Raw genomic sequence first — 17,649 nt, 5'->3', positions numbered from 1 at the left:
AAGCAGCAGCCACATTTTTACAGAATAATCCTTCCGCACGTACCAATGCTGGAAGTAAATACCAAAAGAAAAATCCCGAAGTCCATAGAGCAGCAGCGGATACGTACCAGAAGAATAATCTCAAGGTTCATAGAGCAACGGCAGTCACGTACGAAAAGAATAACCCCAAGGTTCATAGAGCAGTGGCACAGACATAGACATAGACACAGACATAGCGGCAGCTACACACCAGCAAAATAATCGCAAATATCACAGGACAATTCAAATGCGATATGAGCAACATCACCCTGGGGTCCGAAAAGAAAGATGATTGCGTCCATGTAAAATTAAGTTTCGTTCCAGGATATCTTACGATCCTGAAATTAATTAGGAAGATAACAGCTTGATAACCACTGATACAATGATCCATAAATGCCAATTCTGCAATGCTCTCAAGTGGAAAGATGAAACACCAGGCATGTGTTGCGATTCTGGCAAGGTTCAGCTGCCACCACTCTAATCTCCACCTGAATCATTGTACAGTTACTAACGGGTGCCCATCCAGATCATGGTCAGTTTTTTGATCGAATTAGAAAACATAGCAGCTGTTTTCAAATGATATCTTTTGGTGCTAAGCAAGTCATTCAACTCACCTTTATGCCAACTTTCAAAGTACAAGGTCAAATTTAGCATTCCAGTCTATTGCCAAATGCTCATCAAGATCCTGGATTTTTTTGCAGATTTACTTTAATGAGACGGCTAATGAAATAAATGAAGCATTGCTTACATGTTTTGATGCAGAAGAAATAGAGTATAAATCGGTCGACACGGTATTACAAACGGACGATGCTGTCAATTACACAGTAGAATTCCTGAATACTCTTAATCCTCCAGGATTCCCATCTCACAAACTTCATTTGAAAGTAGGAGCACCTGTAACCACCTAAGTTGTGCAATGGCACTAGATTACGTGTGACGGGGTTAAAAAAAATAATAGAAGCTACTGTTATTACAGGAGAATTTCATTTAACAGCGAACTCGGAATACACATGAAACTTTTCAATTCCGGCCGAAACCGGGACAGGAAAACACATCATTTACGTTCATGTCTTGCATTTCTTAGGAAAGTCGATGAACGCATAAGGTTGGTTCAGTGGACTTCAAAAGAAAATGGGAAATAAAATAATATAATGGGACATAATTCAAATATGACGCGAGCGAAGCCACAGGCAAAGCGCTAGTAATTAATATAAGAAAGCAATAATCTCTTCGCCCAGAGTGTAGATATTTTATTGGCACATTAAACATCATTACACTTGTCGAGATTGGCAAGCTCAAGCACCTAACGGACACATTAGATAAACTCAACATCCAAATTTTAGTACTCCAAGGAACCAGGTACACTGACGAAAATAATTTTGAATCAGGAAGGTATATAATATTCAAAGGCAAACCATCAATCCTCCTCCCTAACAAACCATTACAATTTGGCACTAGATTTGCAGTCAGAAGAAATGTCACAAACTCAGTATTAAACTTTACATCTCCTCCTGAAAAAGTGTATTTGCTGTCGATCAAATCAGGACATAAAGCTTATCAATTAATCAGTACCTGCAAACAATTACAGCCAAAGAGACCCACAGAAAGTAGAGGACTTACAGGAACTATTAGAAGAAACTACAGCCAAACTTCCAAAAAAACATATCAAAATTCTGCTGGGGGTCTTCAATGCCCAAATTGGCAAAGAATTGAAATTCATAAACACTGTAGGTCTTTACCCTGCTCACAAAAGGACCAATATAAATGGAAAAGGACGAATTGGCTTCTGTAAGAATTTTGATCTGAAATTAATGTCAATCCTTTTCCTGCTGCTTTCACACATGAAAACAAACATGGAGATCCCCAAACATACATTTATGAGAATTTCGACTAGACTATAAGGCCATTTCCAAGAAAAAACAAAAAGAAATAAGGAAATAATGAATGTTAAAAAAAAAAAGGAATCATTGACTCTGACCACCACCTGTCCCTTATCAGAGTAAAGTTTGAACCCAACAGGCACAAACCCAACACAATCAGAAACCCATGGATCAACAGAATGTCTTAAACAAGACTCAGAAACTTTCCGTGCAAATATCCCCAATGATTCTCCTTCCAACTGGACAGAACTCAAAGACACAGGAGAAATTTTCCAAGTAGATATATTCAAGTATTTAGACAAAATTATTTAACCAGCAGGAAAAAATCAGGAAGCAAACAAAGAAAGAACTGCTAAACTGCAAAGAGCTTACAAAATCATCTGGAACAGATACAGCAAGATATCTACATCAAAAAATGCAAAATTATGACACTACAGCACAGTCATCAAACCAGAGGCACTTTATGAATCCAAAATCCTGATAACTGGTGGCAAGTCACAAATAAAATATGTTGAAAAACAAGAGAGGAAAGCTCTCAGAAAAGTCCTAGGGCTGAAAAACAAAAATGGAATATGGATGAAAAAGAAATCACAGGAAATTTAACAAGTCACAGAAAAAAATCAGAGATACAATTAGAAAAAAGGTGATTAAAAATTCTACGGACACCTATATAGAATTATTACCATCAGACTGACAAAGAAACTTCTAAACCTAACACTATCCCTGAAAAACCGCAACAATGGGTTAGTGGAAATAAATGAAGAAAAAATTGGTATTACTGAGGAAACCATTCAAGACAGAGGATAATATAGAAGCTTAGTAAGCAAACATAAATTTGCACAGAAACCCAAAAGAAAATATACTAGATAAACAGAAGAACACGGAAAGGCACTCATTAAACGAAAGGTTTACAATTCAAAATCCATGCTTTTTTCAGATGACATTATTACAGTTTACATCATGACAGTTTACATCATTGCGTCTCAAAAATATACTTGTTAAACAATGTTTATGAAAACTGGTGTGTACGTAGTTCCTACATCATTTATTAGGCTGGAAAAGAGTTACAACTCAAAATGACCCTTTTGAATTAAGCAAAACGATTAATGTCAGAAAACTGAGCATTGAAATCCGTTAGAAGTGCTTCCTGGCATGAATACATTAATTTTTTGTTATAACACTTTTAGAGGTCGGAAAGGTTGAAATAAGCTATACATTGATGGTAAAATCTCAAAAATGCATTTTTGCTGAGTTTTAACCCTATCGGTCTCAGCTATCGAAATGTGCTCCTTAGTTGGGCATAACAAATCAAAAATATACTCGTATCTAAGCAATGTAATATATATACATATTTAGAAAACACTTATGGAAGAAGAGAACATGCAAACAGGAATATATTTATATTTAATAAAAGAAGTACGCAGAATAGGAGACAAAGAAGACTTTACGTATGAGGCGTCCGTATGATGTATACAAACTTCTCTAGCTGACAAGTGGAGTACATCCATCATTCCTCTAACTTCATTCAGTGTTCTTAGGGCCTGCCGTAAACCAAGAGTTCTTGTGTGATTCAGGTCTGCACTTGGGTAAGCGATAGGTGACGGTCTGTCTGGTGTTATGAAAAGGAACGCTATCTTGGTTCCACAAATATTTATCTTCTTTAAGTTGAATGAATTTCTGAAGACAGGCAACCTTATGGCATTGATAGAATACCAGGCTTCATTTTGATTTTTTATTGACTTAGTTTTATATTCCTATATATGCTACAAGTATCTTCCTGGAGAAACGGACACTTGAAACAGTGTCTTAAGGGGACAAGGAAATGACATTCATTGGATGAGGTGTCTAGTAAGGTCTCTGAAACCAGAGCATTCTGAATGGATTCTCTGTTACAGGACTACTATGTACACTTCTACTTCCTGTATCTCAAATACAAAAATTTTCTAAAATGTTATCTACCTAGGTATATTGTGCAATATTACTGCATATTTCTCCTTTTATTTTCCTGATTATAATTTTTCATGATTGTCTATTTTCACATTAGGCGTACGCCAGGGCTGTACCTTAATAAGGCTATAGTGACTACCTTCTCAGCCTTAACGAAAAATCTACCCATGTTAGTCCAACATTACTAGCAAAAGAATACTTTTCTCCCTCTGGCATTGGACCATTTGTAGTGTACTGGTCTACTACTGCTTCTTCCTACGTATCCCAGATCATGGTGTTTTTTTTTTTTACAGTACTAGAACTTATATATATATGATCATTTGAACAGACAGCTATTATTTATTAAACTTAATCTCTAATCTCTTCCTGTTCATAAAAAAGAAGCTGATCTCGAGCTATTGCACAAGACCAGATCACGACTTATCATTGAAGAGCACTTACGTCCATTGTAGTACTGGTGGTGGTGATCATTATTTTACGAGGAAGTACAATTAGCCAACCATCCTCCTTTGTTGTCCTGTCCAGCTGCAATGTTCCCTTGCAAAACGCATTCGAGCTGCATGATGCTGTTCAGTGAGGTTTGGGCCTTTAGTGGCTTTTTTGGATTGAAGATTGGCTTCTTCCAGTCTACTTTAAACAGTTCTCTCTCTAACATTGACCCTCTCGAACTTGGTGAAGTCAATTTCGTGCTTCAGTGGTGATGGTATGATGATGGTAGCAGAGAACTTGAAGTCATGAAAAGTTATTATCACTTACCGATGTTGCTCTTCTCGAGCCTGATTCTAGTCTCTTGTTGAATAGCCTCCAGTTTCCCTATGCCACCTTATGGTTCTAAAAATCATGGAAGGTGTAGTTCTAAACACTTCTGCAACGTAATGCATGCAGTGATCATCATCATCCACCAAAGCAACAGCTTTTATAGCATCTTTAGGACTTAATGGCATTTACTCCAGAAAACTCATTATGATGACAGAAACATTTTACAAACACATGTGATTGAAAGGGATATAATACAACACTACAACAATAAGTCATGGAAGAGCAGGAAAACATTTTTGCTGCACATCCAGTGATGTGTTTTCCAGGTTGTCTGAGAAAAAATTTAAGGCTAGTGCAATAAACAGTCCTCACTTCATTGGTTGTTCACAAAAAGGAGAAAGTACTAAACTTTGATTAAATAGATAATTACACATGATTTTTCAGTATTTATTATGCATTGCATTTTTCATGCTGGTGAGTGTAATTTCAAATAAAGACCTTCATATGCGCTGTTTGATTCACATGGTATTCATAATGTAAAAATACAGAAATTTTATTTTAATTTTTTTTAACAAATATCTATCCACCTGTATGTTATATTCATTTATGGTGGCCAGTATAGTTAGAAAAGACACTGATGAAGCTTTTAGCTGGAGATGTTCTTGGGTTGTAAATGATATTTGGCATTACTTTTTGATTAGACAGGGCATGCATTGTTTATCTTTGATGTCATAATATGAGTCAGAGGAAAGAGTTCCGTGGAATTCTACCTCTTTTTATCCTTTCCAAGCCATATGAAGCTCTTTTGAGAATCCTTTATCCTTCTTGTAGGACATAATATTGTACCTAGAATGCAAGTTTAACTGCTTTGTTTTTTTGTGTGTGTGTAAAGTAAATCATTCTGTTCATTATATATTCAATTACTAGTTAAAGTTAATAAACTATTGACGTATTATGTCTTGTAGCTTGAACATGAGCTAACTAGATTACGTGAGGAGCAGGAATTAATGCAAGACCACCTGAGCAAGGATCGTGCTTCAATCAGTTCCCTGGAAGCACTGTTGGCCACTAGTCGTCAAGAGACCGTGGATCAGAAACTACAGAATCAAGAACTTCAGACTGAGGTGACACGACTTCGACAGAAAGTTGATGATCTTCAACGTAAATTGTAAGTATCATTCAGCACCAGTAAACTCACCAGAAGATTAACATAGACTTTAAACCCATCTTATTTTTCCTAAATAAAAGTTCATTGTCTTGCTGCAGGAGATTGTGTGTATTACAGGGCATTATTGCAATTGATAGAATAAAGGTATATACTTTTGTAATTGGTCTCAGAGTTAAGATTTAAGAACAATGCTGAGCAGCCGCATAGAGTGAACCTGAAGGGGGAGTATGGTAAAATCACAGCAGTAGAACCAAGCGTTTGGAACATTAGGTCATGTGCGTGTTCAGCAGTTTGCCCAGAACATGCCATTTGGTGTCATCATTGAAAGAGTACAGTATTCGTGGGAGTGTGAAGAATGGAGGATTAATGAGAGGCACCAGAAAAGCCATTCCAACATTTTTAGGGGATGTAAAATGAGATGATGTCAATCACGTGGTGTGAATCCAATCATTGACATATTTTTGAACAATAGGGAATGTGGATGTTGTTTTGTTGGTAAGTTTTAGTGCACAGCACCAACAGTTGTCATTGTCTGCAGATGATTCTCATGTCTGCCACAGTCATGAAGTAAAGACATCAGTCCGATAACTTCTGTTGCCGATAAGTACCTCACTTGCAGTCCGGCTCCATGGCTGAATGGTTAGCGTGCTGGCCTTTGATCACAGGGGTCCCGGGTTCGATTACCCGCAGAGTCAGGAATTTTTACCATAATTGGTTAATTCCATTGGCACTGGGGGTGGGTGTATGTGACGTCTTCATCATTATTTCATCTTAATTACGACATGCAGATTGCCTATGGTCGTCAAATCAAAAGAACTGCATCTGGCAAGCCGAACTTGTCCTTGGACACTCCCGGCACTAAAAGACATATGCCATTTCATTTCATTTTTTACCTCAATTGCAGAGTTATTAAGTTATGATATTTTTACACTAATACCAACATCATAAATACGACTCTTCATGTACAAGTACAATGTCCATAGTTAACACCATTTTGGCACTGTCAGTATCTAATTATATTGTTGCAATTAAGCATGGTGAATCCGATCGTGCGAGTTTATAAGAAGGTTCTGGGACAACCTTGAAAATCAATATCCTAGCATGATCTTTGAAAAAATTTGTGTTTTTCTGCCTCGGGTACATGTTTATTTTCCAGAAAGACAAAGTAACCATTACTATCAATAATTTCCTTTCTCAAATACAGTTTGTAATTTCATATGCAACATCTTCAATGCTGCCAATAAAATGTCTAACCGTCTTTTCTTAGATTTTTACAATGGTGAAATCACTTACGTTTAATTCTGCACTCTGATTTCCCTCCTCCTTGTCTGCTCCTCTACATCACGGTTAGCCAGGCCGAGTTACTCAGATGTTTGAGGCGCTGGCCTTCTGACCTCAACTTGGCAGGTTCGAATCTGGCTTAGTCGGGTGGTATTTGAGGGTGCTCAAATACGTCAGCCTCATGTCGGTAAATTTACTAGCACGTAAAAGATCTCCTGTGGGACTAAATTCTGGCACCTCAGCGTCTACAAAAAACTGTAAAAGTAGTTACTGGAACGTAAAACAAATATTATTATTATTATTAATAATGGTTCATGGTGTGGGTTACTGTAGTCGCGTCCTAGTTCGTGAACCATGGGCAACGGCCGAGTGGCCTAGTAAGTGGTCCTGAGAGTCGGGATGCCAGTTGCCATGGAATGGGAGTGGGCATCTCGGACATATTCTGAGTCATGGCCCTCCTTGTGCTCAGGCGGCTAGGACTATACAATTCACCGGTGGTCCATAACCCATTAGAGGAGAGATCCTCACTTGGACTATGTGCAAGTAGGGTAGCATCCTGCTTCATGAATTTACCGAGCTCAGAACATTTTAAGCAAGCCTCGGACCTATGGGAGTAACAGAGTCCCACTCCCATTTGACAGGCGAGGGACTCCTTGGAAACAACTTGGCGAACGAAATAGAATTCGATGGGGAGCTATCAATATTAATGGGGCTTATGGAAGAAAGAAAGTAGAACTGGCTGAGTCAGCAGAGAGGATGCATCTGAATGTGCTAGGAGTAAGTGATATTCGGGTAAGGGGAGACAACGAGGAAGAGATAGGAGATTATAAAGTGTACTTGACAGGTGTTAGAAAGGGAAGGTCAGAGTCTGGGGTAGGGCTCTTTATCAGGAATACCATTGCACACAACATAGTTTCTGTGAGGCACATAAATGAGCGAATGATGTGGGTAGATTTGTCAGTTGGAGGAATCAGTACTAGAATTGTCTCCGTGTATTTACCATGAGATGAAGTTGACAAGTTTTATGAAGCATTATGTGACATCGTGGTCAGGGTCAACAACAAGCATAAAATAGTACTAATGGGTGATTTCAATGCAAGATTTGGGAATAGAACTGAAGGATATGAAAGGGTGATTGGTAAATGTGGGGAAGATATGGAAGCTAATGGGAATGGGAAGCATTTGCTGGACTTCTGTGATAGTATGGGTTTAGCAGTTACGAATACAATCTTCAAGCATAAGGCTATTCACCGCTACACATGGGAGGCTAGGGATACCAGATCCGTAATAGACTATATTGTAACCGACTTCAAATTCAGGAAATTTGTTAGGAATGTATGAGTTTTCCGGGGATTTTTCTATAATATAGACCACTATCTGATCTGTAGTGAACTAAGTATCTCTAGGCCTAGGGTAGAGAAAGTGAAATCTATCTGCAAACGAATAAGGGTAGAAAATCTCCAGGATGAGGAAATTAGACAGAAGTACATGGATATGATTAGTGAGAAGTTTCAAACAATAGACAGTAAGCAGGTTCAGGAATGGGTGGCATACAGGGATGCTGTAGTAGAAACAGCAAGGGAATGCCTAGGAACAACTGTGTGTAAAGATGGGAAAAGGCGAACATCTTGGTGGAATGATGAAGTGAGAGCAGCTCTTAAACTCAAAAAGAAGGCTTATCAGAAATGGCTCCAAACAAAGGTCGAGGCAGACAGGGATTTGTACATAGATGAAAGAAACAGAGCGAAACAAATAGTTGTTGAATCCAAAAAGAAGTTGTGGGAAGATTTTGGTAATAACCTGGAAAGGCTAGGTCAAGCAGCAGGGAAACCTTTCTGGACTGTAATAAAGAATCTCAGGAAGGGAGGGAAAAAGGAAATGAACAGTGTTCTGAGTAATTTAGTTGAACTCATAATAGATCCCAGGGAATCACTGGACAGGTGGAGGGAATATTTTGAACATATTCTCAATGTAAAAGGAAATCATCCTGGTGGTGTTGCGAACTACGAAGCTCAAGGGGAGGAGGAAAATGATATTGGTGAAATTATGCTTGAGGAAGTGGAAAGGATGGTAAATAAACTCCATTGTCATAAAATAGCAGGAATAGATGAAATTAGACCTGAAATGGTGAAGTATAGTGGGAAGGCAGGGATGAAATGGCTTCATAGAGTAGAAAGATTAGCATGGAGTTTGGTAAGGTGCCTTCAGATTGGACAAAAGCAGTAATTGCACCTATCTATAAGCAAGGGAACAGGAAGGATTGCAACAACTATCGAGGTATCTCATTGATCAGTATACGAGGCAAAGTATTCATTGGCATCTTGAAAGGTAGGGCGCAATCAGTCATTGAGAGGAAGTTGGATGAAAACCAGTGTGGTTTCAGAGCACAGAGGGGCTGTCAGGATCAGATTTTCAGTATGCGCCAGGTAATTGAAAAATGCTACAAAGGAATAGGCAGTTGTGTTTATGTTTCGTAGATGTAGAGAAAGCATATGACAGGGTACCAAGGGAAAAGATGTTCGCTATATTGTGGGACTATGGAATTAAAGGTAGATTATTAAAATCAATCAAAGGCATTTATGTTAACAATTGGGCTTCAGTAATAACTGATGGTAGAATGAGTTCTTGGGTCAGGGTACTTAAACGGGTTAGACAAGGCAGTAATCTTTCACCTTTGCTGTTCGTAGTTTACATGGATCATCTGCTGAAAGGTATAGAATGGCAGGGAGGGATTCAGTTAGGTGGAAATGTAGTAAGCAGTCTGGCCTATGCTGACGACTTGATCTTAATGGCAGATTGTGCCGAAAGCCTGCAGTCTAATATCTTGGAACTTGAAAATAGGTGCAATGAGTATGCTATGAAAATGATGCTCTCGAAGACTAAATTGATGTCAGTAAGTAAGAAATTAAACAGAATTGAATGTCAGATTGGTGATACAAAGCTAGAACAGGTCGATAAGTATTTAAGTTGTGTGTTCTCCTAGGATGGTAATATAGTAAGTGAGATTGAATCAAAGTGTAGTAAAGCTAATGCAGTGAGCTCACAGTGGCGATCAACAGTATTCTGTAAGAAGGAAATCAGCTCCCAGACCTAACTATCTTTACATTGGTCTGTTTTCAGACCAACTTTGCTTTACGGGAGCAAAAGCTGGGTGGACTGAGGATATCTTATTCATAAATTAGAAGTAACAGACATGAAAGTAGCAAGAGTGATTGCTGGTACAAACAGGTGGGAAAAATGGCAGGAGGGTACTCGGAATGAGGAGATAAAGGCTAATTTAGGAATGAACTCGTTGGATGAAGCTGTACGCATAAACCGGCTTCGGTGGTGGGGTCATGTGAGGCGAATGGAGGAGGATAGGTTACCTAAGAGAATAATGGACTCTGTTGTGGAAGGTAAAAGAAGTAGAGGTAGACCAAGACGACGATAGTTAGACTCAGTTTCTAACGATTTAAAGATAAGAGGTATAGAACTAAATGAGGCCACAACACTAGTTGCAAATCGAGGATTGTGGCAACGTTTAGTAAATTCACAGAGGCTTGCAGACTGAACGCTGAAAGGCATAACAGTCTATAATGATAATGTATGTATGTATGTATGTATGTATGTATGTATGTATGTATGTTATTATTATTATTATTATTATTATTATTATTATTATTATTATTATTATTATTATTATTATTATTATTATTATTATTATTTTGTTTTTGTTGGTGGTGGTGGTGGTGGTGGTGGTTGCGTGATGGAAAGATGGGTGAATATCTGTGTGTGCTTGTTATGATGTATTCTTAAGTAATTAATGATATACGTCACTAGAAGTCGAGCTACAATATTGTGCTAGTACCCGTTGTATTAATTAGCTTTATTAGATTATTTCGTCAACTTGTAACAAATTAATTGTAGATAAGTGTTTGATCAATCAGGATTATAGGTTATAAGTTGCTTTCAAAGAACATACGACATCAAAGACAGGATCCTTTGCCGCTGCGGCTCAGTCATGGCCAGTTAGATTCCTTTCTTGGATGATGACGGAGGCAGAAGTTCAGAGAGATCCAGTAGAGCTCTCTCTCTCTCTCTCTCATGTCAGAATAGCAGTGCAAACGTAGTTGAATGTGCCAGCTTTGGAATGCAGGATATGATGCAAGTACCTAATGGGAGAAGGAGTGATGAAATGATAATGGACGAACAGCGTAAGGAGGAGAACATCTCGAGATCGCTAGGGCATTGGTGAAAAGCATTCTGGTTATTCTGCTTAAGAATCTTAAGATAGAAATTCAGAATGGCTTACGAAAATTGGAGGAAGCTCTCGATGCTGGAGTGGCATGCAGGACATCCTGGAAGAGAGCTAGGTTAAAATCTAAAACAGGAATAAACAACTGTAGAGATGAATGAATTGCCTGCGACTCCATTAGTAACAAATGTGGAGGAGAAAGATAAGGAGAAATGGGTAAAGGTTCCCTACAAGAAAAACAAGAAGAGGGAAATGAAGGAGGATAAGGATATTCAACCTGAAATAGATGGGGTGGATTCTGGCAGAATGGAGGTCATTGGTAGTGGGGAAAAAGAAGATAAACAGACCCATTTAAAACCAAGGGATCTTTCAGATGCTGTTCTTATCAAACCAACAAATGGCAAGACTTTTGCAGATTTTTTTGAAGGGTATTCGGAGTAAAATAAAACCGGTGTGAGCATTCGATCTGTTTGTAAAACTCAGACTGGGGCAATTCTTCTCGCTTTTAATAAAGCCACACAAAACGAGAACAGGGACAATTTTAATAAATCTTTGAGAGATGTGCTTGGAACGGATGGCGATGTGAAGACTTTGACTCCCCTCACTAATGTGGAAATTCAGGACATGGACAGTATCACCACTGCTTTAGATGTAGAGCAAGCTGTAAGATAGGATCTTCAGAATTTTGAAGGAGAACTGAAAGTCTCAATTAATCATCTGAACAGCAAAGGGCAAAAAACTTGTTATTGTTAGGATAGAAGATAAGGAGGTTCAGAAACTGTTGGAAATTGGTAAAATTAAAATAGGATGGTTGGATTGTAGAATTCAAAAAAGTATCATTGTTCCTCACTGCTTTCGATTTCTTTCATATGGGCATCATGCACGAAACTGCAAAGGTGCAGATAGAAGCAAACTTTGTTTTAAGTTCAGAGAAGCCGGGCATAGCGCGGTAGGTTGCAGAGCAAATCTCAGATGCATAATTTGCACAGACAATAATGTTGACAAAGCTAATCGAAGTCATGCTCTTGGCTCAAGAGTCTGCACACTGTTTCGTGAAGCTCTTGGAAACGTGAAAACTAGTAGTAAAGGATGCAGGTCTTGAAGGAAAATATGCACAGGAGTAGAATTGCCAATGATCTTTTGATGCAGATGACCTTTGAGATAGGAGTAGACATATTTCCTCTTAGTGAACATTATCAAGACAGGGACCACCCAGGATGGTTCATGGATAATTTTGGGACAGCTGCAATTTGGATACCAGATTTGGATAAATGCCCAGTGTCAAACCAAGGATGTGAAGACGGTTTTGTGTGGGTCCGCACTGGTAGATACACTTTCATGAGCTGTTATTTTAGTCAGTATTTGATTTTCAGGCTAAGCTGGATGGCCTAGAGGATGTATTACAAGGGTTTGACAACTGTTTAATCGTGGTTGGTGACTTCATTGCCCAAGTACTAGAATGGGATATGTCAAAGTACGACTCTAGAGGGCGCCGAATTATGGAGATGGCTGCTAGGTTGGGTTTGATGGTCACTAATATTGAAAATGTGCCAAATTTTCAACGACCAGGCTGTAGAGGAACTATACCGGATGTGACTTTTGTATCTAAGGATATTGTTTTGAAAATCAGTGACTGGCGGCTGATTGAAGAATATACGGGAAGTGATCACCAGTACATTATTTTTCGTGTCCTTCCTAAAACTCCACAGATGAATACTACATCATATAAACCAACATGGTTGAATATAAAAAGTATGGGCAGAGAGAAATTTCTTGCTGTCTTAAGAAATGAAATGAATAGTATAACAGAACAAAGTTGTTGTTATAAAGGGAAAGAAGCAGCTGAAAAATGTGTTGAACTCACCATGCAGCTTATCTGGAGAGCATGTGATCTGTCCATGACTCATAATACATTACGAAACAGGAAGCGTTCAGTGTATTGGTGGACCAAAGAAGACGTCGTCTGCAGCTTAGACGGAAGACACATAGAGCATGAGTCAGCCAAGAAGTCACCTCCCTCACAGCTGAGTATAAGTTGGTGAAGAAAGAACTGAGAAATGCTATTTAAGAAAGTGAAGTTGATAAATGGTGGAAAATGGCTTAGGAAATGGATGACGACCCATGGGTGATGATGATGACTTCATAGATGACTCATCACTTTTTACACCAGAAGAATTGACGAGAGCGATTAACTCCCTTAGAAATAAAAAGGCCCCAGGACCAGATGGTATTCCAACAGAGATACTAAAGCTGATAGCAGATTTCTGCCCACATCTGCTGCTTAAAATGTACAATAGCTGCCTGCTATCGGGGGTGTTTAGTGTTCGCTGGAAAGCAGCTCGGCTAGTTTTAATAAGCAAAGAGAAATCTGGGAGCTGTAGGCCTTTGGGTATGCTGGATACTGCTGGTCAAGGATTAGAGAAACTCCTGCAGCCAAGAATAGTTTCAGCAGTTCAACTAGCTGGGGACCTCTCTGATCGTCAACATGGTTTTCGAGCAGGGCATTCAACAATGTGTCTGTCCAAGGTATTTTTCAATGTCTGAGTAATATTTTCAATGAATTGGGCTTCTCCAAGAAACTTTTGAAACCATTTTTCTATTTTGGCACTGCGCAAACCATAGACAACTGTCTGTTGGAGATGTAGTTACGATGGACTTACCACAGATTAACATTTTTAGTCATTTCTTGACATTTTATACCTAAAATTGCCACAGAACTGAGAAATTTTCTGATGATCTGGACCAGCACCTGTCACATTGGAAGGCAGTTTGGAAAAACTATGGATTACTCGTGCCACATTTTGAAAGAGCAAAACAGGATGAGAACAGGGATAAGAGTGAAGGAGTTATTTATGATGGTTTCTCGAAAAAAATTACAAATATTCATTTTACTCTAAATCTTAGTCTTTTGTGTGATGCTTTCCAAGAGTTGTCAGAATTTGGCATTGAACTACAAGCAAGCAGTATGACTCTTCATTAGGCTCAAAAATTAATATCCAGGCAGATTCTTCTGTTTGAAAATAGGAAATTTAATAGTGGATCTCTCTGTCATGAAGCTTGATGTGCAGCTGAGAATTTGAAATCCAAGGTGTTACCTGGGAGAAGAGAGAAAAAAATCTAGCTGCCAATGCAAAAAGCTCTCTTGTTCCTGAAATGTTCTATGACAGCTTAAAATGACAGATGGAAAATTGTCTCTTAACAAAAGAAGACACACAGTTACCAGAATGGACAAAGGTACTGTATCCTGAATGTTGGCCAGATAATATTCAGAAGGATGTCACTTTTGGTGAAGTTGAAGTATAAAAATCAAAAGGATTCTAGACAGGCAAGTTCTAAGAGGTTATCATGAATTCCTTGTTGAGAAGAAAATGCCAGTGTCACTACCATCACTTGTTAACACCATCATCAGCATTCCCATTTCTACCTCTGAATGTGAACATGGTTTCTCACAAATAAAGTTAATATTGATACCAACAAGAGCTTCTCTACACCTGACAACTGTGAATTAATTGATTTTCATCAAGCTGGTAGATCCTCCTCTACAAGATTTTTGACCTCTACCATATGTCATCTCATGGTATCTGAAAGGAAGACATCTTGCGACCATCACAAAGAGCAATGAATGTTCACGTGAAAATGGCAGCATCAACATCCTGGGTCCAATTTGGAAGTTACTGTAATGTAAAAGGTACTAATGTCATGTCTTCATTTTTACTATGCTGCCTGAATAGTAATATTCATGTACTTTGTTCAAGAGTTCATTTCCCTAATCTAAGATTTCCTTCTCCTCCCAACGTCATTTGACTGTATTCAATTATTTTTTCTTTATTTATCTTCACCTTGTACTCCTTCTTTAAGACTGTGGCAATAACATTCAACAGTTTTTGAAGATCCTCCTCAGACTCAGATAAAATAACTATAACATCTCCAAATTGCTGAATGTTTTATTTCCTCTTCTTGTACAATAATCCAAATTTTTTATTGATTTTCTGTACTGCTTCTTCTATGTGATTAATTAAAAAGGAAGAGGGTCAAAGTGAAGCTTTGACACCCTCCTTTCTGGATATTTGCTTTATTTTCATGTCCTTCAATACCTATTATGTCCGGCTCCATGGCTAATTGGTTAGCAAGCTTGCCTTGGGTCCACGGGATACCAGGTTCAATTCTCAGCTGGATTGGGGATTTTAACTTTTATTGGTTAATTCATTTGGCTCAGGAGTTGGATGTTTGTGCTGTCTTTAGCTTTAGAATTCATCTTAGGGAGGACCCGATCCTCATAGACCCACAGATTGCCTGTAAAGTGTCAACTAGAAAGACCTGCACCAGGCTTCTCCGGAGGCCACACACCATTATTATAATAGCTATGATAATCATAATAAAACAATGCCATTGATGAGTTACTAAAAAGATTTTGCAATTTACTCACTTATTAGTTTTCCATCTGTCTAAAATTTTAGGTACAATATATTCCTTGGACTGATAGAGTCACAAATGAGAACATTCTTAAAAGAGCAAATAAGATGTGCACCTTGGTTCAAACCTTAAACAAAAGAAGAAATGGCTTCACATGCCACTTGCTTCATAATTCTGACTGTTGCACCTCCCTGTTTGAAGGGAAAATGGAAGATAGAAAGAACAAAGGAAGACCGAAAGTGCAATTTATAGATAATCTTAAATGGAAGTACACCTATTGCCACTTGAAGCTGTAGGCCAAAAGAACGGAAACACTTGGTAGACATGGATGTTACCCACCAACTTTAGGGTTGATGAGAGTAAGAATAAGATATTCAGGGCTGAGTAGAGGACAATGGAACAAGGAGAAAAGTCCTAATGATCATAGATTGGGAAAACCGCGTTTCCGATATGTGACAATCACTTTTGCAACTGTCAAGGCAATGTTCGTACTTTACGTTAATTGTCATCAGTGTCTTGCATTTGTGGCAATATTTGGAGCAATAGTCATGCCACCTCACACATTGGCATCTCCATACATGGTATGGATGTCAGTTATCTCTTCTTTAGAAAACATGTAAGGTACCACGATAACTGCTTTGAATACCACTACAAATGCAAGATGTTATTGACATCCACCAATATGGAGCGTGGTACAAGGAACATAAAGGATAGAGCATGAGTAAAGAACTGTAATCATAGATTTTTTGAGGATGATGTTATACTCTATAGAGTAATAAATAAGATGCAAGATTGTGAGTGACTGCCAAACAATCTCACCAGTGTTGTGAGATGGACAGCAAACATAAACGGGGTAAAAAGTCAGGTTGTGAGTTTCACAAACAGGAAAAGTTCTCACAATTTAATTACTGCATAGATGGAGTGAACGTTCCCAATAGGGATCGCTGTAAGTACCTAAATGTTAATACAAAGGAAAAATCTTCATTGGGGTAATCACATAAATGGAATTGTAAATAAAGAGTATGGATCTCTTCACATGGTTATGAGGGTGTTTAGGGGTTGCTGTAAGGATGTAAAGGAGAGAGCATATAAGTCTCTAGTAAGACCACAATTACAGTATGGTTGCAGTGTATGGAGCAATGAAAAAAAAATCCAAAGAAAAAGCAGCTTGATTTGTTCTGGGTGATTTCCGACAAAAGAGTAGCATTATGTAAATGTTGCAAAGTTTGGACTGGGAAGGCTTGGAGGAAAGGAGACGAACTGCTCTACCAAGCGGTATGTTCTGAACTGTCAGTGAAGAAATGGCGTGGAATGACATTAGTAGATGAATAAGTTAGAGTGGTGTTTTTAAATCCGGCCCTGCAGTTTAAGGGTAGCGTGCCTGCCTATTACCCGGAGGCCCCGAGTTTGATTCCTGGCCAGGTCAGGGATTTTCACCTGGATCTAAGGGCTGGTCCACTCTGCCTGCATGATTACAATTGAGGAGCTATCTGACAGAGATATGGCAGCCCCGGTCAAGAAAACCAAGAATAACGGCCAAGAGGATTCGTAGTGCTGACCCCACATCACCTCATAATCTGCAGGCGTTCGGGCTGAGCAGCGGTCGCTTGGTAGGCCAAGGCCCTTTGGGGCTTTTGCGCCATGCAGTTTGGTTTGTTTTTTCCTGTGTTTTTAAAAGTAGAAAAGGTCACAATATGAAGATAAAGTTGGAGTTCAAGAGGACAAATTGTGGAAATATTTGTTTATAGGAAGAAGATTTAGGGATTGGAATAATTTACCAAGGGAGATGTTCAGTAAATTTCCAAATTTTTTGAAATTGTTCAAGAAAAGACTAGGAAAACAAGTGATAGGGAATCTACCAGCTGGGTGACTGGCCTAAATGCAGGTTAGTTGTGATGATGATGATGAACAACATTTTAATAGTTGCAAGTATTGTCAGAAACAGTTGG

General features: G+C 38.6%; 1 protein-coding gene across 1 annotated transcript in view; it reads left to right on the top strand.

The window, feature by feature from the left end:
- LOC136866120 (centrosomal protein of 135 kDa) overlaps positions 1–17,649 on the top strand; it is a 670,869-nt gene that overhangs the window by 570,940 nt on the left and 82,280 nt on the right. Inside the window, exon 20 of the mRNA XM_067142807.2 lies at positions 5,570–5,772. Within this exon, the coding sequence (XP_066998908.2) occupies positions 5,570–5,772 (203 nt within the window). The remainder of the gene's footprint in view (positions 1–5,569; positions 5,773–17,649) is intronic.

Source organism: Anabrus simplex, chromosome 3, assembly GCF_040414725.1.
Source record: "Anabrus simplex isolate iqAnaSimp1 chromosome 3, ASM4041472v1, whole genome shotgun sequence".
Taxonomy (NCBI): Eukaryota; Metazoa; Arthropoda; class Insecta; order Orthoptera; family Tettigoniidae; genus Anabrus; species Anabrus simplex.
The sequence above is the reverse complement of the archived record's forward strand: the minus strand, read 5'-3'. Positions and strand labels throughout refer to the sequence as shown.